The sequence below is a fragment of the Lepidochelys kempii genome, chromosome 9, assembly GCF_965140285.1.
Source record: "Lepidochelys kempii isolate rLepKem1 chromosome 9, rLepKem1.hap1, whole genome shotgun sequence".
NCBI lineage: Eukaryota > Metazoa > Chordata > Testudines > Cheloniidae > Lepidochelys > Lepidochelys kempii.
Window position 1 is genome coordinate 6,493,612 of NC_136388.1, and position 22,331 is coordinate 6,515,942.

General features: G+C 52.3%; 1 protein-coding gene across 1 annotated transcript; it reads left to right on the forward strand.

Annotated features, from left to right (window-relative positions):
- The first annotated feature begins 917 nt into the window (after positions 1 to 917).
- On the forward strand, positions 918 to 18,601 carry B3GNT7 (UDP-GlcNAc:betaGal beta-1,3-N-acetylglucosaminyltransferase 7). The gene is made up of 2 exons (XM_073359134.2): positions 918 to 1,210; positions 14,536 to 18,601. Exons 1-2 carry the CDS (start codon positions 1,200 to 1,202, stop codon positions 15,728 to 15,730), a joined length of 1,206 nt encoding a protein of 401 aa, XP_073215235.1. The 5' UTR covers positions 918 to 1,199; the 3' UTR covers positions 15,731 to 18,601.
- The last annotated feature ends 3,730 nt before the right edge of the window (positions 18,602 to 22,331 follow it).

The following is a 22,331-nucleotide window of genomic DNA, read 5'->3' on the forward strand; positions in this document are numbered from 1 at the left end:
CTAAGGTGCCACAAGTCCTCCTGTTGTTTTTGCAAATACAGACTAACACGGCTGCTACTCTGAAACCTCTCATATGGAAGCTGTTCCAGACTCCTCGTCAATTTTGTTGCCTTTTTCTGAACCTTTTCTAGTTCTAATGTATCTTTTTTTGAGATGGGAGGACCAGAACTGCACGCAGTATTCAAGGTGTTGGGTGCGCCATGGATTTATACAGTGGCATTATGATATTTTCTGTCTTATTTTCTATCCCTTTCCTAACAGTTTGTAACATTTAGCCTTTTTGACCACAGCTGTGCATGGAGCAGAAATTTTCAGAGACCTCTCCATGGTGACTCCAAAAATCTCTTTAGTGGGTGGTAATAGCTAACTTACAACCCATCATTGTGTATGTACAGCTGGGAATATTTTTTTCCCAACGTTTATTACTTTGCACTGATCAGTATTGAATTTCATCTGCCGTTTTGTTGCCCAGTCACCCAGGTTTGTGAGCTTTCGCTGTAACTCAAGCTAGGCTATTGCAAAAGATCGGCTCAAGCCACAAAATTTGGATCCAGATCACAGCTGAGATTTCAGACATCCCCCCAAATTCATGTGTGTTTGGCAATAGGATTTTGGCTTGGGGCCCATTCTAGTGATATAACAACATTGGATTGTTAACTGTATTTAAGTACACCTCTCTGCTATATGGGGGGGAAGTTATTTAAGATGCCACCACCTTAGACAGTGATCTGCTTGGGGACGACGGGCCCCAGCGGTAAGTCGCCCGGCACCCAGCGGGTATGAAAGCAAAATGGCAAGAGGGCCTGGTGCGGGGAGCTCCTTCCCAGCGATGGGGCAATCACCACCAATGAATCCTGGCCCGTTGCCCTTTGACATGGCGCTGCCCAGGCCTTCGCTGGGACAGAGGGCAGAGCCCCTTGGCTTCCTTGGCCCCGGGGCAGGCGTCCTGCCAGCCCAGCGGCTGAAGAGTTAAAATACCTGCAGCCCAGGCTCCACCTCAGTGAGTTGAGGGGAGGAAAGAGGCAGAGATCTGCGGAGCAGGCCAGTGAGCACAGAGGGCTCTGTGTGCCGGCAGGGAGGAGGGCAAAGCCAAGCCAGCCCTGCGAGTTCCCAGCAGCTGTGTAGCCCCAGGACCAGGAGGGAAGGAGGGAGCCTCTCAGGATCCAGCAGCTCCGCCAGCTCAGTCCCAGGACCCCAGCATGTTGCAGTGGTAAGTGCGCCTGGGCTTTCTGCTGATTTCCCCAGGGGGCTGGCAAGGAGATGCGGGGAGATCATCGCCCCCCACTTTTCTCTCTGAGGCAAAGACTTTGCAGCCGAGCTGGGCTCTGCCGCCCCCGGACCGGCTTTGGGGCAAGGCGTTTGGAGAGGCGCGGTCAGCCCCGGGGGACCTCCGGGTTCAGGGGTGCCCCTGGGCGGGGTTTCGGCGCCCCTGAGCGGGGAGCGCTGCCGCGGCTGTAAAGGGGGCTGGGTGGCGATCTGGGGAGTCGCCGCAGGAGTCGGGCTGGGGGAATTGTCATGGGCAGGTCGCCGGTCCGGTCCCCCCGGGGCTCGCCTGCTTCTCCTCCATCCCCAGCGCAGCTCGGCCCCGTTCGCAAAGCCCCCCACGGGGCTTCGCGGAGCCGCCGGTGCCGCTCGCTTTTCGGGACCAAATCCTGGGTTGGGTTGGGTCGGGGGGGGGGGGTGTTTTGCACCATCGGCGCCCCTGTGTCCCTCCCCCTCTGCATCTTAACAGCCGCCCAAAGGCTCCTTTGAGTTTCCCAGCGGGCTGGCTCCGGAGCTGGCGCTGGGGGGAAGGTAAAGGCATGGGGGGGGGCACATCTCCCCCCAGATCAGCGCACGGCTCCGTTGCTGAGATTCCCCCCCCCTCCTTCGTTGCACACTGTACGGGCATTCATGTGGAACCAGCTCAGCCCCTCTGGGGCCTGGGGCACGGCTCCTCAATGCAGGACACTGTTGCCCATTAGAGGAGTTTGGGGGGTAGGGGTGGGGGGGGGAGGGACTTGGTTTTCCTGACGTGTTTTTCAGTGTAAAATCCCTCTCCCTTCATTTAACCCTAAGAAAGGGACATGTCAGCCGAGAGCCCCGTGTTACCAACTAGCCGGCTGGCCGCCACGGGGCCTGTCTGAAAGTCATGGCCCCTCCTGGCTTCCGCAGAGAGGAAAGGGAATGAAATACACTCCCCTGCTGGGCCAGGGGCCAGTGGGACCCGAACTTCTAGTCTGGAACCCTGGGGTTCTAGAGCTGATCCCATGAGCTCCCCAGTCCCCAGGTGGGACTGGCTCTGAGATCCCTGTGTTCCCAGTGGCAGAGCCAGCTTAATAACTGAATCTAAACGAGGAATTAAAAAAGAGAGAGAGAGAGATTCCAGTCCAGTCAAAGGGGGTTTTGCATGGGAATGGAAAGCCTGCCTGTCTCTCCAGAGACTTTGGATTTATGGATGGACTCACCCAGGGGGCCTTCCATTCCATACAGGGCCAGCATCCAGAATGGGATCTGTTTGTTCTTAATTAGATAATTTAGATTGATAAAGGCTTGGACTAGATTCCAAGGTGGCATGACTCACCCAAGGGGTAGGCGGTGTGACCTACAAGCTGGGGGAGACCGAAGAAGAGGCAAGTGAGAGCGGAGTTTGGTCAACGTAAAGCACCCCTTCCTGGGGAAGAGTTGATCTTAGGTGGGCTTCCTACTGGTGTGGCTCCATTGACTTCAGGGAAGCTACTCCTGAGTTACATGGGTGTGATTAGAATCCGGCCTCAGGTAGCGGGCTACCTTTCCCTGCTCTCTCCCTCCATCAGTGGGTGAGTTTTACCTGTGCAGATTCTCTTAGTCCGTGGGCCAGATTCCAAAAGGATGTATAGAGAGGGTATAAGTTACACAGCAGTGAGCAGGGGAGTGTTTAAGGGAGTGTAATTTGCGGCCAGTAGAAGTTAACAGGGAGAGAGTCTCTCTCCAGTTAAGCATTACCCAGTAGCCTCCCTCTGGGACCATTGTTTCCTTGTACGTGAACGTCCCTCCCCATAAAAGCAGACGGTAGAAAATTCTGGGGGATCTCTGCGAGGAGAGGAATGTGGCATGAGTCTGGAACTCCTAGTTCAGGAATCAGAGGAGCAGCCGTGTTAGTCTGTCTTCGCAAAAAGAAAAGGAGGACTTGTGGCACCTTAGAGACTAACCAATTTATTTGAGCATGAGCTTTCGTGAGCTACAGCTCACTTCATCGGATGCATACCGTGGAAACTGCAGTAGACATTATATACACACAGAGAATATGAAACAATACCTCCTCCCACCCCACTCTCCTGCTGGTAATAGCTTATCTAAAGTGATCATCAAGTTGGGCCATTTCCAGCACAAATCCAGGTTTTCTCACCCCCCCCCGCACACACACACAAACTCATTCTCCTGCTGGTAATAGCCCATCCAAAGTGACCACTCTCTTCACAATGTGTATGATAATCAAGGTGGGCCATTTCCTGCACAAATCCAGGTTCTCTCACCCCCCTCCAAAAAACCACACACACAATCTCACTCTCCTGCTGGTAATAGCTTATCCAAAGTGACCACTCTCCCTACAATGTGCATGATAATCAAGGTGGTCAGTTTGGATGAGCTATTGCCAGCAGGAGAGTGAGTTTGTGTGTGTGTGTGTGTTTATATATAAAGTCTACTACAGTTTCCACGGCATGCATCCGATGAAGTGAGCTGTAGCTCACGAAAGCTCATGCTCAAATAAATTGGTTAGTCTCTAAGGTGCCACAAGTCCTCCTTTTCTTTTTGGATTTGTGCAGGAAATGGCCCACCTTGATTATCATACACATTGTGAAGAGAGTGGTCACTTTGGATGGGCTATTACCAGCAGGAGAGTGAGTTTGTGTGTGGGGGCGCGGAGGGTGAGAAAACCTGGATTTGTGCTGGAAATGGCCCAACTTGATGATCACTTTAGATAAGCTATTACCAGCAGGAGAGTGGGGTGGGAGGAGGTATTGTTTCATGGTCTCTGTGTATATAATGTCTTCTGCAGTTTCCACGGTATGCATCCGATGAAGTGAGCTGTAGCTCACGAAAGCTCATGCTCAAATAAATTGGTTAGTCTCTAAGGTGCCACAAGTACTCCTTTTCTTTTTAGTTCAGGAATGTTCAAATCCAAGGTTTGCTTCAGGCCTAGGTCCAACTGCTAGTGATTATTTCTACCCAGTGAGGTGCCTGGAAGGAGCTCCCAGTCTAGGGGCCTAATGCTGCACTCCCTGCTCAGTCTAATGTCCATTGAGGTCACTGGGAGTTTTGCCTGGCTAAGGACTGCAGGACTGGATCCTTGGTCTGTACAGACTGGTACATATACACTCAATGGGGCAGACTCTCAGCTGGTGCGAGCTGTCATAGCTGTGACAGTTCATACTAGCTGAGGATCTGCCCCCAGTTGGTCTGTTTTACCTCTCACCTAGGTACCTTTCACACTTGTGAGTCCTGTGGCTCTGGCTCAGTGGAGTGAGTTAGAGAATTGGGCTCTAGGGGAACCAGTGCAGAGATGATGCGTATGGTGCTATAGGCTAGACTCCCTTAAGCCCTTGTCTGCACTAGTAAGTTCCACTGGTTGAACTGAAGGTGTGACTCAAAACTGGTTTAATTGTCCAGGCACAAACTCCTGTGTGGACGTTCTTATTTTGGTTTAGCTCCAATTGATTAGAAATAGGTTTGCACCTGAAGAAATAAGGAGTTTGCCTCAGTTCAGCTAACCCCACCAGGTGTTAAATCAGAATGAAAGCAATTAAACCATGGAGACAACTTGCTAACTGCCTGTTATGTGTATGAATGGGGGAATCTACTCTGATGGCATTTACACCTTGTGCAGCTGGAAGGTGGATAAAGAGAGAAGTTAAAGCAGGACTTTATCTCACCCCTCCAGGAATCCTTCCATTAGTTATTTTTCCTGCTCAGCCCTTTCTTCCTGCCCCATGGAGGTGAATTACCACAGTGAGCCAAATTCAGAGGTGATGAGCTAGAGGGGGATATGAGTCTGATTGTGAAAGAGGCTGAGGCCTGCTGTGTGTTGGGAAGGGGTCACTGATGTAATTGGATCTGTTTAATATCCAACTATTTACCCTGTTGCACCCCTCTACTGGTTACAGTGTGGCTCAAACCAGTTCAAGCGTGTCTCCGTTCGGGCTTTGCACTAGTGCAGCCGGAACAATCTCAAACCCATCCAGCGAAACGAGACAATCCCTGAGATGGTCTCCTGTACACCCTGCGTGGGGTGTATTTGACATCAGTTCAGGCTCAGCTACACTCCCTCGCGCTGACTTGCTTGCCTCTGAATTTAGCCCAGTCTCTGTCTGTTACACACAGGTTCAAAGTAAATGAATTGCACAGGAGCTTGCTGGTACGGGCGAGGGTTTTGTTAGTGTTTTGTGAAACATCTCCTGGCTGATTGATATAATACTTCAGCTAATGGCAATGAGTTCAGTAATCTCATGATCTTTTGGGCCTTCCCTGCTGTTTGTTACGGCGCAGGGGGTGGGGTGGGGGGGGTGGGGTGCCACGCCATAAGAAGACTGAAAAACTCTTGCAGCAGGAACCTTGTTTTTCAATTTGCTTTGCAAAGCGCCCAGCACCTGGCTGGGTGTAGTGAAAATAACGGCTGTAATACTGGGGCTGGGACAAGCGCTGTCCTAGAGCGCGACCCAGCAGACGGTGAGGTCGCGGTCGGAGGAGAGAAAGGCAGACAAGGGATGAGTGAGATGATCTGAGCTGCCTGGGTTTCTGAAAGCACTGGTGCCTACTGGGGTAAGACTAGAGTTGCCAACTTTGGTTGGCCGGATTCCTGGACATTTCACCACAAGACATAATCCTGGAGGGGTGGCAACCCCAGGTAAGACTAAGAGTGCATCTACACGGGCACTGGAGGTGTCATTTCCAGATCAGGGAGATGTCTGTGTGCGCTAAAAATAGAGCGTAACCGGCTAGCTGCTCCCAGTGTGCACCCAGGGTCTGGGACAGGATTGTAGTTGGGCGGCTGGCCTATCCCGCCGCCCACACTTCCACGGCCATGCTGCTCTTTGGACCATCCTCACTCAATCTAAGCTCCAGCTGCAGGGTTAGACATACCCTGCTGGGATGCTGGAGAGTCCGGATGTCAGGGCTATAACCTGGTCAGTTACGAAAACCTGAGCCCCGACTACTACAGCTGCCCACGTGTGTGGGTTGGGTACTGGACTGCCTCACCCTTTTCCCATAGAGATCCGTGGCTCCTGCCACCTTGATTACTGTTGCTGCAGAAGTATCAGCTCCTGGAAATAAGGTTGCAGTGTTCATGTGGACCGGCTGCTGGGGCTGAAATGTAATTGACAGACGCGGGATTGTCACGAGTTTGTAATGATTATTTATCACGTTTATTACAATAGTGTCTAGGGGCCAACTGGAGATGGGGCCTCGTTGTGCTAGACGCTGTACAAACATGGAATAAGAAATAGTTCCTACAACATAGGGCTTTACCATCGAAACAGAGACAACACCGAGATAGCGTAGGCGAAAGGGACAGAAGGTACAAGCCGAAAGAACAATGTGCTGCTTACAAATGGCATGGCAGTGCTGTGATTGAAGTGGGGCTGTGTTAAGAGGAGGGTTAGCTGGATGGAAAGAAGGAAGGGAAGGTACCATCTTACTAGGAAGCCCTGGGATTACTAGACATAATTGGCAAAGAATCTTGTGGCACCTTATAGACTAACAGACGTATTGGAGCATGAGCTTTCGTGCGTGAATACCCACTTCGTCAGACGCATGTAGTGACATAATTGATTATAATTCAAAGCATAGAGCTGATATTGCTAATAGGTGGGAATATACTTGGGAATGATGGATCAGAGGGCAAAAGGTTAATTAACAAACTAATTTAAATAACTTGGAGTTAAGATTGCTCCTATGTATGGAACATGAGGCTTTTACATTAAATAAAACAACACCATGGAAGCAAATGGCAGTATGGAAATGAGTTAAGGGGAAGTAGATAAATATTCAAATACTCTCACAGTTCATACAGTCTCAGATAAATATATACATATAAAATATCACATACAATATCTGTCCACCTTCCTGTAACTGTTTATTTCCATACTCTTAGCTGTAACCAGAGCTACCACGTGGGTGCTTTTTACATTATTAATAGATACAAAGAAGTTATAGATGCTTATAAATGACCAGCTTCGCAGTTTTCATTAATTAAAAAACAGTTTGATTGTAAATCTTCAGGTTTTGCGTACAGTTAAGTGCCATTTAATTAAAAAAAAAAACATAAAGAAGAATTATTTACAAAATCTGGCCTTATTGTTTGATATAGTGACAGGTCCCTTATAAAATCTGTCTGGCCTGACAGGCATTTCATAAAGTTTATTGTGGGTAAGAGGAAGCAGAAGGAAATTGGGAACTCGGCAGATCATACCTAACGTGCAGAGGAAGGTGGATCATCATCAAATTTCTGTTGGGCAAAGAGAGTCCAGGGACATTTTAGAAAGCATGACCTCTGCGCTGAGCTGTGGGAATCCAGAGGCCTTATAGAGCATCTAGTCTCTGCACTAACCCTATATAATTTATAAAAACAAAGAAATTCTCACAGCAAAAATGTTAACGAAGTTCAGGTTATTCCCATGGCGTGTCACAGCGAGTGTTGCCACCTCTTGTGATTTTATCACATAGCGATATTGGATGTTTTACTGAAAGCCCCAGCTCCTGGAGATAAGTATGACACGTGAATCGCAGCTTTAATTTAAAAAGTACATTTCTAGCCCCTGGCTGTGGAGAAAAGCTTGTAACTGGGACCTGAGTGCTCCCTAGAGCAGGGGTGGCCAGCCTGAGAAGGAGACAGAATTTACCAATGTGCATTGCCAAAGAGCCACAGTAATACGTCAGCAGTCCGACTGATCGGTGCCTCTCCCTCCCTCCCTGCACCTTCTGATCAGCTGGCATGCAGAAGGCTCTGTGGGGGGAAAAGCGAGGGCACGGCAGGCTCGGGGGGGGGGATGAGAAGGGGTGGGGTGGGAGCAGGGCCTGTGGCAGAGCCAGGCGTTGAGGAGTGAGCACCCCCGGCCCATTGGGAAGTTGGCACCTGTAGCTTCAGCCCCGGAGTCGGTGCCTAGCCAAGGAGCCGCGTGTTAACTTCTGAAGAGCCGCATGGGGCTCCGGAGCCACAGGTTGGCCACCCCTGCCCCAGAGGCTCAAACTGGAAGGCCAAGAGAAGGTATCCAAAATTGATTTTTAAAAAAGCTCATGATTTTTAAGCCAATCTTGCGATTTTGAGAGGCCGGATATGTGATTTTTGTATGCAGTGGTGTTGTAGCCAGGTTGGTCCCAAGATATCAGAGAGAGAAGCAAGATCTTTTATTGGACCAACTTCTATTGGTGAGAGAGACAAGCTTTCGAGCCACACAGAGGCTATCTACACACACTACAGCTTCCATCAGTACAAGTTATGTCACTCAGGGGTGTGAATAAGCCACCCCTCTGAGCGACATAAGTTACACTGACCTAAGTGCCAGTGTGGACAGTGTTATGTCCGGCCAACAGAGCTGCTGCCGCTGTTCACTCACAGGTGTTGGGGGTGTTTTTGTTTTTTATCATTTTCCTCTGGGAGTTGATTCGAGAGCGTAGTGATTTGTCTGCGGTCACTCACCTACTTGTTATTGGAGCATTGAGTGCACTGGATGAGGTACTTCACTTGTTGGGATAGGCACGTGTAGGACCCCTGGATCTTGACAGGTGTGTTGTGGCAGGGGGTGTTGATCATCGCAGCAGTGGAGATATGTCTGCGGGTTTTGCATCTGTTGTTCTGGCAGGGCCTGGTGCCGCTTTGAGTTAGTGTGTCCTGGTCTGTGGGGAACTAGCTGCTGCTGCTGCTGAGCTTGGAGAGACTGGGGGGCTGTTTGAAGGGCAGAACTGGGGGTTCAGGGAAGATTTCTTTCAGAATAGGGTCCCCATCCAGTATGCGTTATAGTTGTTTGATGATACCCTGTATGGATTCCAGTGTGGGGTGGCAGATCTTGCAATCTTTGAACACTTTGAGGGTAGCGATACTGAATTTCCCTCAACCAGCCAATAATTGCATACAAAATGGGCCCTACCCAGGAACAGCCCCTCCTTTGACCAATTACTTTGAAATTTTCCAGAAGAATTCTCATGTACCCTGAAACAATCATGGAAATGCTTTTCCTGCTTTATACAGGACACGAATCAGACTCTGTTGTGGTTAGTACGTCAGAAATCCCATAGCTACTGCTTATGAGATAGCTTGCTTGTGATCGTAACTCCGGAGCTACTACTGAGTAGGCTTCATATTCAAAGCATTTCTTTATAGCTGCAGGTTTTCCCCCTGCAACTCTAAGGAAATGCCCTCACTGTGAAACCATAAGCGATCCTGCCACAAAATCCAGTGTTAAAATCAAAGAGCGCAGTGGAACCCGGGAAAACTTTATCTCCCAAACCACAGGCCGCTACTGCTTGAGCATAATGAAGCCCCCTTGTTCCAGGGTTAAAGCATAGCCGGACGCTTAGGTTTTCCCTATGCTGCAGCCAGCCACCAGCCGGCAAACTGCTTGTTGGCTAGGTTTGCGAAGGCCACACATTCCGCTGGGTGGCTCTTCTCTGTTTGTAACATGATAACTTTTGAATGGTGCACCCAATCCATTCCAAAATGTCAGGGAATGTTCTAGGCATCCCTGGCCAGAATTCTATCAATTTTGGGGGGAAATCGGACAAAAATGAAAAAGGAACAATGTGAGACATGTGTGTCCCCTGCCATCTAATTAGCACAGCCATAGAGAGGTGGGGAAATGGGTGGGGGGAATGGAAGCACAAACACCCTTGCTGTGGAGAGGAAAATGGGGGGAGGAGGAATGGAGAGCACACAAAAGCATGTGTGTGTGTGTATTTTGGAGGATGGAATGGGGGGCACACAGGGAAGGGGGAAGTTGTCCCTGACAAAGAGGGAGATGGGAGGGTGGTACAGAGGCAGCGTGTGGGGTGAAGGATTCAAGGAGCCCCAAGTCTGTGCAGTGAACTCGTGCAGTGGCCTACACCAGCTATGAAGTGTGTGACCCGCTAGTAACCATTTTCAGTGCGATACAATGGCTAATAGTTTTGGCTTAATCATGATGTTTTTCCAACATGGGTGGCGCGTGAGTTTCCGAGGAGATTTAACTCTGTGCCAAATTGCCAGGGGGTCACAACCAACTGCTTCGGAGCTAGCAAGACCCCAAGGGTCTTAGAACCAAACCAGCATTTCCAGCCCGGGGCCCGTTTTTCAAACGATCTGTTACCTGGAATGAATGTAATCAATTTTCTTCAAACGTTGCAGCAATGTTCGCCTTTGCCGTCAGCAGTAACCTGCCTACTCACAGCTCAAACCAATTCTGCTCAGCTGAGTTCTGGGGGTAAGGGATACAAATCAGGCATTGAGGGTTGTCGTGCCATAGCGCAAGAGCGATGGGAGAAGCAGATCAATACAAGATTGGGGTATTGTGGGCCTCAAGCAGAACCTTTGTAGCACCCCAGAAATGCAATATTGCATTAGCACACAGAGAGGCAAGAACCCTGAAAGTGAGGACGAGCAGGGCGTGGATTTGAAGGAGTGGGGAGGAGTGATGTCAGCTTGACAGGCCAGGAAGAGACATGGGTTTGGACAGAGCCCCGTGGGACCCCCACTGAAAGTGGGAAAGGACCTGCCAAAAGAGCGGCTGGTGCAGTGACCATAGGCAGAGGAGAGAGGAGGACCGCAGAGGATGGTATCTGAAAGGCCAGGAGAAGAAGGACGAGGATGTGAGCGGCGGAGAGGAGACATAGGACAAGGACGGAGGATGGCTGAGGCTGCTCGAGACCAAGTGCGAACAGTCTCAGTGGGGTAGAGAGGGTGGAAGCTGGACTTAGGGAGGAGAGGTCCAGGCTGGCGCTGGATGGGAGGGCCCTGAGGCAGCAGCTGTAGATGGTGTGTTAGATGAACTTAGCAATGAGAAGCATGGGCAGTGAGTGGAGCCCCCTTTTGGGGAGGCGAGCCCGCAATTCCACCCCTTCCGCCCGCCCCCTGGCAGCCAGAGCCCCGAGCCCCCCTGCCTCCCCGCGGCCGGAGCCACAAGCCTCCCACCCAGAGAAGGCCTGAGCCCACCCACCCCCCTCATCTGGAGGCTGCCTGAAGCCCCAAGACCGCCCCCCCCACGCCTGCTCGGAGGAGCCCGGGCTGGCTGAAGCTGGAGTGTCCCCCCACCCCCCTTGGCCGGAGGAGCTCTGGGCCATCCAAAGCCCCGACCCCCTCCCCCAAGTGCCCAGAGGAGCCCTGGGCCAGCTGCAGCCGGACCTCCCCTGCCCTCCCCTCCCCAGACCCAAGCCACCGCGGGGAAAGGGTCTCTTCGAAGACGCTTTTGATATGTCCCATGCAGTTTCCGGGGCGGCTGAGGAGGCGGTATGTGCTGCTCAGCTTCCTGGGCTCCTCAGTCATCTCCTTGGAGTGGAGGGAGATGACTGAGGAACCCAGGACGCTGAATAGCACATGCTGCCTCATCAGCCGCCCCAACACATGCATGGGGCATTATAAAGCAAAAACTTCGCCCCCAAACCCCGCAACCGGGGCTCTGGCAGCCTCCCCTGGCCTATTATACCTGCCGCCCATGGTGAGAAGGGAGACGGGGCAGCAACTGGGAGGCCGGGGATGGGGTGGGGGGGGACGTGGAAGAGGTGAGCAGGAGGCAGAGGAGAGTGAGAGGCTGAGGAGGGGGAGGGAAAAGGGGAGAGATGTCAGCGGCCCTGAGGGGCAGGAAAAGGGGTCAGATGGAGGAGAGCAGGGGCGAGACCTCGGTGTGGGAAGAGGGAAAGGTGTTAGAGGGGCTGGAATGGGGGTGAGGGGTGGCGCAGCGGATCTCATTGATTTTCTCTTGGGAAGAATCAGCCTGCATTGGATGGAGGGGGAGGAAACGTGGGCTACAGAACGGGGGCTTGTGTGACCCGGACGGAGCTCTGGGCGAGGTTACCGTCCATATGGGACGCGCCGTCTCTGGGAAACGCTTTCCAGAGCAGCAGCTCCTTCCCAGGGGATCCCATCAGCCCAGCACACTTCCTGTGCCTCAAGCTCCACGAAATCAACAGCCCCGATGCTACACCCCTTCCCTGCCCCCACCACTGCCAGCTCCGCTCGGCATCTCACAAATGCCTTGTGTTCGGAGGAGGCGACGGGGTCCTGGCTGGGCAAACAGGTCATTGGCTGGGGGAGAAGCCCTGACCCTCACGGGGCAGTGGGGCGGGAGGAAATTGGAGCAGATGTGAGGGCGGGAGCAGCAGGGCTGGAGCCGGTTTGGGAGCTATGCAGATAACCGCAGTCGGGTCCCGTCCTCAGTACAGACAGCAGAGAGCTGGCTTCTTCTGAGCGCTCTGGGACAGCAGCCCTGGGAAGTGGGGATGGCGGGTGAGGAAAGGAGGTTCTTTTTTCCCCATCCAGGGCGTAGCAAACTTCCCAGCGTCCTGCATTAGGCAGATCCAAATGGACTCAGCAATGGCCAGGTATTGCCCCCTCCCTCTGCCCCAGGGACAGAAGAGAAAATGCCCTCCATGAGTAATCACAGGAGGAATATTGTACCTGTTAGATCAGCGGCGCTTGTCACACGGCTGGTAGCGTCCCGCATGTCTGACTGTGTCTAGCGATGAGTGAGACGGACGGACAGGTTGTGTGGATTTATTGGTGACTCTCCGCTTCCAGCAGTTGTTATGTCAGGGAGAAATTACAAGGAGCATGTGAAGGGGGGAGGGGTTTAACATGCAGCGTTTTGAGAGTGCAAAAGTTGAAGACTGAGAAAAATCTGCCCCAAAAGTTTGAAAACAAAAGTTTGCTGAGAGCAAGTCAAGTGGGTTTTTTACCCACGAAAGCTTATGCCCAAATAAATCTGTTGGTCTTTAAGGTGCCCCTGGACTCCTTGTTGTGTTTGTGGATACAGACTAACGCAGCTACCCCTGATATTACCATAGGCGCCAACTTCTCCTGGCGCCGGTGGGTGCTTGCCCCGCCCCAACTCCACGCTTGCCCTGTCCCCATTCCAACCCCTTCCCCAAAGACCCCGCCCCAACTCTGCCCCCTCCCTGCCCCTATTGGACTCCTTCCCCAAATCCACGCCTCCTCCCCTGAGCGCGCCGCGTTCCCGCTCCTCCCCCCTCCTTCCCCCAGCTCCTTAGACTGTGGCAGCAAGCGCTGGGAGGAGAAGCAGGGACAAGACGTGCTCAGAGAGGAGGCGGAGGTGAGCTGGGGTGGGGAGTTTGGTTGCCGGTGGGTGCAGAGCACCCACCCATTCCCATGGAGTTGGTGCCTGGGGATACTAGTCAATTAATGACATAGGATGTCTTCCTACCCTCCTTACAAATGTGAAAGTAAACCATATGTACCTAGACCTGGGCAGAAAACCTACGTTTTTGCCATGAAAACATTTGGTTCATGTTTTTAGATTGAAAAGTTCCACTTCTTTCCCCAAAGGGAGTTCAGAACTGTTTCAAAATGGAAATGTTTATTCAAATCGCCACTTTAAAATGAAATGACAATTTTCATTTCATTTCAACTTAAAATATAGGGGTGAGAGCAAAAAATGGAGGTGATGGTGGGGTTGGTTCTTTTTTCCCCTTCTGTTTAAAAAAGACCTAAACGACATTTTAAGTGGAAATGGAATTTGAGCTTTCGAACTGACATTTCAGCGTAAAATATCGTTCTGATTTGCTTTTTTCCCCCCTAAACCAAAAATGTGAAACAAAATGACATTTTAAGGCACTTGGAAATGAACATGGATTTTGATATTTATGGTGGAAAAATAGAAAATTTTCACTGGAATTGACACTGCAAAAAAATCGGTTTTGATGGAACCCTATATTTCAGCAAGAAAACTTTCTGCCCTCACTGTTTTAATGAGTGTTGTTTTGTGTCTGATATTTACATGGTGAGAATTTGTAAACCGGCTAAAACTTCTTAAATGAATAGACAAAAAACGTCAATTGGCTTTACTCGTACCCTGGAGTGGGGCTGCCTCTCCCCCCCACCTCCCCAACCCCTCACCCTTAACATATCCTAGATACACTCATGGAGGATAGGAGGGTAGGCAGGGATGATGTGAAGTGAGCTGTAGCTCACGAAAGCTTATGCTCAAATAAATTGGTTAGTCTCTAAGGTGCCACAAGTACTCCTTTCCCTAGCCTCTGTTTACCAGAAGCTGGGAATGGGCGACAGGGGATGGATCACTGGATGATTCCCTGTTCTGTTCATTGTCTCTGGGGCACCTGGCACTGGCCAATGTCAGAAGACAGGATACTGGGCTAGATGGACTATTGGCCTGACCTAGTATGTCCGTTCTTATGTTCTCCCTGTTTGTCCCACTCAGTTTCCTTCTCTTATGTAATAAGCATTGTCTGGCATTTGCATTGCAGTGTCTCTCTGATTGTAAGAATAAAAGATTCTTGCACAGAGTGGGCCGACCGCTGAGGTTCTACCCCAGCTGACAGCATCTTTTGCCTTAACCATACATCTTGTCTCTTTAGGAAGAAGACGATCTACAAAAGTGTCTGCCTGTCCTTTGTGCTGGTGATCATGGTGACAGTGCTGCAGAGGGGGATGACTCCTAGCCATTTCATGCCGGGCCAGCAGCAGAAAGAATTGCACCAAGAGCCTGTGAAAGCTCAGAAGAGAGATGACATCTTCTCCAAGACCGGCCACTTCTGGAAGAGCAAGATGGAGAAGACCCACCTGGAGGTGGAGGGAGTCACTGAGAACCAGGTGAAATCCTGGGATGTCACCACTATCAATTGCACGGCCAACCAGAACATGAGCAAGATGGACTGGTTCAAGGGGCTGGAGCCCAACTTTCAGCAGTTCCTGCTTTACCGGCATTGTAGGTACTTTCCCATGCTGATCAACCACCCAGAGAAGTGCAGGGGTGACATTTACCTGCTGATTGTGGTCAAGTCCATCATCACGCAGCACGACCGGCGGGAGGCCATTCGAAGGACCTGGGGCCAGGAGAAGGAGGTGGATGGGAAAAAGATCAAGACTCTCTTTCTACTGGGCACGGCCTCCAAAGAAGAAGAGAGGGCCAACTACCAGAAGCTGCTGGATTATGAGAACCACATCTATGGGGATATCCTACAATGGGATTTCCTGGACAGTTTCTTCAACCTCACCCTCAAGGAGGTCCATTTCTTAAAGTGGCTCAACATCTACTGTGACGGCATTCGCTATATCTTCAAGGGGGATGACGACGTCTTCGTCAGCCCAAGCAACATTCTGGAGTTCCTGGAGAACAAGAAGGAAGGAGACCTCTTTGTGGGAGACGTCCTGTACAAGGCCAGGCCGATCCGGAAGAAAGAGAACAAGTACTACATCCCCAGCGCCCTCTACAACAAGAACAACTACCCACCCTATGCGGGTGGTGGTGGTTTCCTCATGGACGGGCCCCTGGCCATAAAGCTCCACAAGGCCTCAGAGACCTTGGAGCTGTACCCCATTGATGACGTCTTCCTGGGGATGTGCCTGGAGGTCCTCAAGGTGGAGCCAGTCAGACACGAGGGCTTCAAGACCTTCGGCATTGTGAAGAACAAGAACAGCAAGATGAACAAGGAGCCGTGTTTCTACCGGGACATGATGGTGGTTCACAAACTGTTGCCCCTGGAGCTGCTCCAGATGTGGAGCCTGGTCCACAGTAACTTAACCTGCTCCAGAAAGCTCAATGTCCTTTAGCGTGTGGCTTCCCTGAGGAGCTGCGTCAGGAAGGGCTGGAGCAGCTGGAACCTTGTCCTGCGGGGCGAGGGGAAAGAACCTAGAACCAGATGAAGGCAACAAACTGTTTTGGGACTACTCCAGAGCCTTCCCTTCCGGCAACGAGAGAAGAGAGACTGTGTTCGGGGGGAGGGAAGGTTTCTAATGGGGTACTTTTGTACTGTACTGCGTTTTTTTTATCCCCAACTGGGTTGGGGAGTCACTGAAAAAGAAAAAGGAGAATGAGAGAAAAGAAAAAGAGAGAGAGAATGGGGATCATCTTGGGGGAAACTTCTGGATGACACATTTCAGGAAAGATGTGGTCAAATTGGAAAAAGTCCAGAGAAGAGCAATAAATATTATAAAAGGTCTAGAAAACATGACCTAGGAGGGAAGATTGAAAAAGTTGGGTTTGTTTAGTCTGGAGAAGAGAAGACTGAGAGGGGACATGATATGTTTTCAAGTACATAAATGGTTGTTACAAGGAGGAGGGAGAAAAATTGTTATCGTTAACCTCTGAGGATACGAGAAAAAGCAATGGTCTTAAATTGCAGTAAGGGTGGTTTAGGTTGGACATTTAGGAAAAAACTTCCTGTCAGGGTGGTTAAGCACTGGAATAAACTGCCCAGGGAGGTTGTGGAATCTCCAACACTGGGGATTTTTAAGAGCAGGTTAGACAAACACCTGTCCGGGATGGTCTAGATAATACTTAGTCCTACCTTGAGTGCAGGGAACTGGACTAGACGACCTCTCGAGGTCCCTTCCAGTCCTGTGATTCTGACTGACTGGCACATGCCCTGCCCTGCAGCGTCCCTGTGTCATCCTCTTGCCTGGGAGCCCCTGAACAGAGGAATGCACCTGGTGTGAATTCCTCAAAGATTTCTCTCTCCTAGGGGGAAGGAGATGGGGGATTGCGAATTTCAAAACAAGCACACAGTGAATCGCAATTTGGTCTGGCCAGCGCAGTTGCACGCTGCCCCAGAACAATAGGCTGCAGCCACCCCCATTCTAATGGCTTCATTTGCCTATGGCTCATCATCGCCTTGGACAAGTACCCTTCCACTGCTGGTCACACCGTTGTCTCTCCAGCCAAAGGCACAGTCTGGAGTCGGCTACCCCTCCCCCTAGCGTTGCCAATTTTGGTTGGCTGTGTTCCTGAAGGTTTCATCACATGACATAATCTTTAAATGAAGATTAATCTTTAAGTCCTGGAGACTCCAGGACAATCCCGGCCCCGGGAGACATGACCCTCCCCGCCCCGGTGGGCATGGTGCCACCCCTGAGCTTTGTGATGCTAGTTCCACGGAGGGTTTTCCTTTCCCTCCCTGTGCCCGCGGCCGTGGCCCCAGAGACTCTCTGAGGACACTGCCAGCGGCCTGACAGTGGCACCGTTCTGGGGGGGACTGTAGCCAAGGGCGGGAGGCCAGTTCGTGGCTGGGTCGGGCCTAGCAGCAGCCGTGCAACCACGGCAACAGGTGCTAGGCTTCTCTCCCACCTGAGCAGAGGGCAGGCTGGAGTCGGGGCTGGAGGTCTACAGCCCCACCCCGGGCCCTCAGTGGAGGGCGGGAATGGGACAGTCTGTTCTAGGTAGAAGTCAACATTGGGGTTAACCCCAGCGCCAGGAAAACCTGCCTTGAAAGGTCCACTGGTAACACTCCAGCAGGCAGCAACACACCTGTTGCAGGAATACACATGACCATGCACCCCCCACCCGTTACACCTGCAAAGTCACAGCTACATCCGTGCACACGCGGGTGCACAGACATGTCCACGCACAGCCCCACAGTGAGATGCACATATACACACATGCACAGGCATGGCTCACAGATGTCACACAGTCCTGTACACGCAGGCGTGCTCACGCACACACCCGGGCCAGAGCAAAGCCGTCGGTGTGAGCATAGCACGTTGCAGCATAGACACAACGGGACATGGATGTGTGCGCACTCACGGATGGGTGAGCGCACAGCCTCATATGTACCCCGAGCACGCAGAGAGAAACACACCCTCTCTCCCTGGTGCCAGCCATTGAAAGGAAAGTACTCCTACTACCTCAAAGGTCCCCCTGTGCAGCACCTTTTGAATGTGGCCTGGAAACGTGCCGGTTTCATTCACTCCAAGTCTGTACGTTCCCCAGGTTAGAAAACAAACAAGAAAGGAGAAAAGCCAGCCAAAAAAGCCAACTTCATGCCAGGTTTCGCCACTTACCCTTGGCCTGTGCCCACCTTCTGCTCAAATGCCTTGCACATTTGGAAGTGGGGGGTTGGGGAGGGGGGAGACGCAGGAAATCCAGTGCTGTTGAGTTTGGAACTAGACGGTTAGGCAGACAGTCTGCTAGGATTTGGTCCAGAAAATTTGTGCTTTACTTAGTTACTGTGAACTTTTATTTAAGCTTTAAGGGTTTTATTTTGTGGTGGGGGAGGGTGGAAAAGGAAAGGGGCTGGAAATGGACAAATCCACCCCCCCCACTCCACTCCCCAACAAAATCGTGCAAGTTCCACTCCCACACTGTCCCCGTCCCGTGTGCAAACACACTGCGTGTCTGATGGTGAACAGCAGATGCACACTGTCGCCCCCACCCGTCTCCCTGCAGAATCCAGAGGCCTCCTTCAGGGAGCGCTATTTCCGAACGAACGTCCACACGTCCACTCTCGCTATACATATCTGTGTAATGTATGTCTGGGTCCAGTATCTATGTATGTCTATTTATAGGGTATACCGTAGACAGGTATGTATCATGTGCATGTGTAAGGCGAGTATTGACTGTGTACGTGAACATTTCAAGGTTGCTTTTCGCCATGGTGGGAGCTGTACAGACAAATATGGTAGGTCTGAGGACATTTAGTTTCTAAATAAAGGGTTTTTAAAAAAAATCACCTCCACTATTTCCTAGCAGCTGGGGCTGCTGCGGGGTCAGCGGGGACCATGGATGTGTCTCACGGGAAACAATTTTGCCTAGAGTTGACCTGTGACTTGTGGTCCTGCAGATTTGATCTCCGACCTCCAATCTTGGCATCACAATGGTTTGGCTCTGCCCAAGAGAGCCCCACTCCCTGACGGTCACCACCCTAGATACTGTGCTGTATCTGCTGCTGATGCGCAACTGTGCGGCTAACCGGGCGCAGCCGCGAGTATCAGTCCCAACCCCTAGTTTGAGACCCACTGCACTAAACCCATGTCTACGCTACCATTGGGGATGGGGGGTTGTGTGACTGCAAGACTTGCAGGCATCCCCGAGCTAGCTTTGATCTCACGAGCGCGGGCACCAAAAGCAGTGAAGCTGCAGAAGCATGGGTGGTACATGCCCACCTCGAATCCTGGGCAATTCCTTGGGTGGTTTGCCAGCCTGTACTAACATCCTGCTGCTGCAGCTTCGAGTAGACAGTCCTGGTGTATTGCCCCTGCTAGAGCCCTAGGCTGGCTCATGGCGATCAGTAACTGATGCCGTGCGGCGTGGCCAGACTTCTCACTGCTACTGTATCCACCCTGAGCACTCCGTCCCCGGCTGTGCCGTGATACCCCCCGCAATGCAGTGCCCTCATCCTGCTGCCGCTCTAGGTGCATCTTCGCTGCGAAGGCTGCCCTGCTGAGGCCCTCTGAGATAGCTGCCCCCGGTTATCCCACAATGCACGGAGACAAAAGCCAATGCAGGCGGCGCAGTGGGTGTTGAACAGTGACACGTGGTTGGGGAAAAAAGGCTGCCCGTATGGACACACCTTGGCTGTGTTTGGTGTAATCAGGTCGGGGAGAGAGGGTCCCACCCTGGTAACAGAGCCATGGTTTGTCTCCTAGGGCCTAGCTGCTGTCCAATGTACGGATTTCACCCTGCACCTCTCACTGTTGATATCTATAGCGAGAGAATGGCCCAGGCCAGAGGGCACTGAACTGCGTACAGGCTTTTGCTCTGGCCCAGCACAAGGTGCTAGGCTGGGATTTGGGGCAGGGCACTTGGCTTGCAAAGCTTCATCACCAGGCCCAAGCCCTGCAGCTCGCTAAGGCTGGGAGCAATAGGACGGGGGACCATGCAGTACACGCATCAGCACCGGGAGCAGCTTTCAATGGGCAGCAACTGGCTTTCACACTAGCAGGTGGGTAAATGTGGTGCCAGGCTTGTCCCTTGAGCAGGGCAAAGTACTGGGCAAGGGGCATCCGGCCTGTGCATTTTGTGCGCTCTCTCTCCCTGGCACTTACCAAGCCCCATGTTACCAAAACAGCCCCAACCATGTAACCAGCATGTGGGCTTATCGCCTGCTGGCACCCAGCTGTGTGCGGCTGGAGCTCCCTTGTGCTGCAGTGATTTGCTGTGGGGCATGTGTGCGTGGCGGGGGATTTCGCTGCAAATTCTTTCCCCCTGCCAGGGGCACTGCTCGTTGGATGTCCCTGTTGGCTAGTTCACAGCGGCCTTCGCTCGGCAGCATGCGCCTGTAGCTGGCTGAAGCTTGGGGCTTTTTGCTAACTAGCCTGGCCTGAGACATAGCAAGGTTCCTGTGAATTTCCCAGGAGCTTGGTCAGTTTCCTTGGCCCCATTATGCTTTGTCAAGGAAGTCGCTCCTTCATGTCCCTGGAGCGTGGCAAGGGTTGGGGGAGAGCCCATGGCACCCCCTCAGCGGAGCGATCGTAAAACAGGCCACTTCCCCAGAGGCAAGTGCAGCCGAATTGCTGTACTGCTTGGCTCAGTGCTTAATGATGCTCATGGTGGCAGGGCCTGGTGCATTATCATTGCCCCATACACACAATCCCTACCATGCTAGTTACTGCCCTGCTGATCGGCCCTCGCTAGACCCCTGAACTGTGTTCCACGCTGCCAGACAGGCATGTGCATTACACAGTGTTCCTGGTGCGGCCAGCCAGCCACATGTGCTACTTCGAGGGTGAACTCGCCCTCCTTTCTGAGCTACTGCAAGGTTTTTGTACCTCCCCTGTTTGTGCAAAGCCCTTCGATACTTGTGAAAACAAGCACACTGGAACTGAATGGCTGAGGCGTGGCAGAATGGCCTATTGGTTAGAGCTGGCACCTGGGTGTCAGGATGCCTGGCTGCTCTTCCTACCTTTGCCACTGCTTTAAGTGGGTGGCTTTGGTCAAGTCACCGCCCCATGCTGTGCCTCAGTTTGTTTATTTGGAAAAAGGAGCTCCTGATACTGACCCACCTCCGTCAGTGTGCATTATGTAACACAACAGAGCAGGCCGCTCATTGATTAAAAGAGATCGGAGCTTCATATGGCTACCAAGCAGGACCCGACAGGAGCAATTAGATCCTTAGGGATGTGGAGGAGGGGCATTCCTGCGGGGTTGCCCCTAACCCGAGCTCAGTCCAGACCATGCTGGGTACCAGCTGAGTGGAGAGAGCAGGGCATTTTTCTCACCCACAGAGCGGGAAAGGGAAAGAGGGAGCCAGGGCCCTAGTTAGGCAGTGGGTCAGGGCTAAGGGAGGGGCGTTATGGAGAGGACAGACAGTGGCACATGTCAGAGAGCTGGCAAAGGCAGAGGAATTGTGACTGATGGAAAGGTAGGGGGATGATGCTATGGAAGCAAAGATGCCATGATGCTGAGCGGGGCAGGGGGACTTAGGACCTGCCCCAACCTAACCCCCAGTGGGGGAAAAACCACCCAGAACATGGCATCAGGGATGCTCTGGGGCCCCTCACTAAGCCCTGTCTGTGTAATGGAGCCTTCTCCGCACAGGGTGTGCCTAACCAAGCTCAGGCCTGCCATCTCCTGGAGAGCTGTAGAATCATCCGCAGGTGTGAACCCATGGGAAGCTCTGAAGGGAGCGATCCTGCCGCTGGAGGCCAGGTTCAGGTTGAGGGGCAACAACGCGACTACAGTTGGTTTGGAGGCTGTTCATTATTTACCCGCAAGAGACTTGCCTGACCCAGAATCCTCCCTCCAGCATAGCTCACGGCTCACCTCTGCACCCACCAGCTGGCGCCTCTCCATGCTGTATTGATACGCTGGTATCAGCTCCTTCTCGAGACTGCGGCACGATCCCAGGGACCGCCCGGCGGCTCTCATCTTCTTGACCTGCTTTGCTAGCTCTTGAAATGCAGCAAGCGCATCACTGTTCGGCCCTCTAGGTGCGGGAACTATGGGTGCGGGGCGTGCTGCAGAACCCCCAGTTTTTGTGTGGGGTCCCGGCCGCAGGCGTTGCGCCTGGAGCTCCAACTATTGGCCCCGCATGTGAGGTCCCGGCTGCAGGCCCCACACCGGGGGCTCTGCTCCCGCCCCCAGCTGTGGTTCCAGCCTCAGCCCCCTTACCCCTGTCTGCATCACCTCTCCGCCACCCCCCTCGTCCCAGAGCCAGCTCTGGGGAGAGGGGGCACAGACAGGGCTAAGGGGGACGGGTGCGAGGTAAAAAGTTTGGGGACCACTGGCTTTCAGCACCCCCTACTGTAAAAATGGTTCCAGCACCACTGTTTGGCCCTGCCACTGGAAACCTGCAAACAACACACGCAGCAATGCCGAGGGCCTGGGGCATTTCCAGTGCCCCATACAGAAGTTCATCAGCACCCTAGTTTCCGCCTCTGTTGCTTGGCTCTCCATTGCCCTCGAGCTGAGTGCCATGCTGGAATGCAGTGCGTGAGG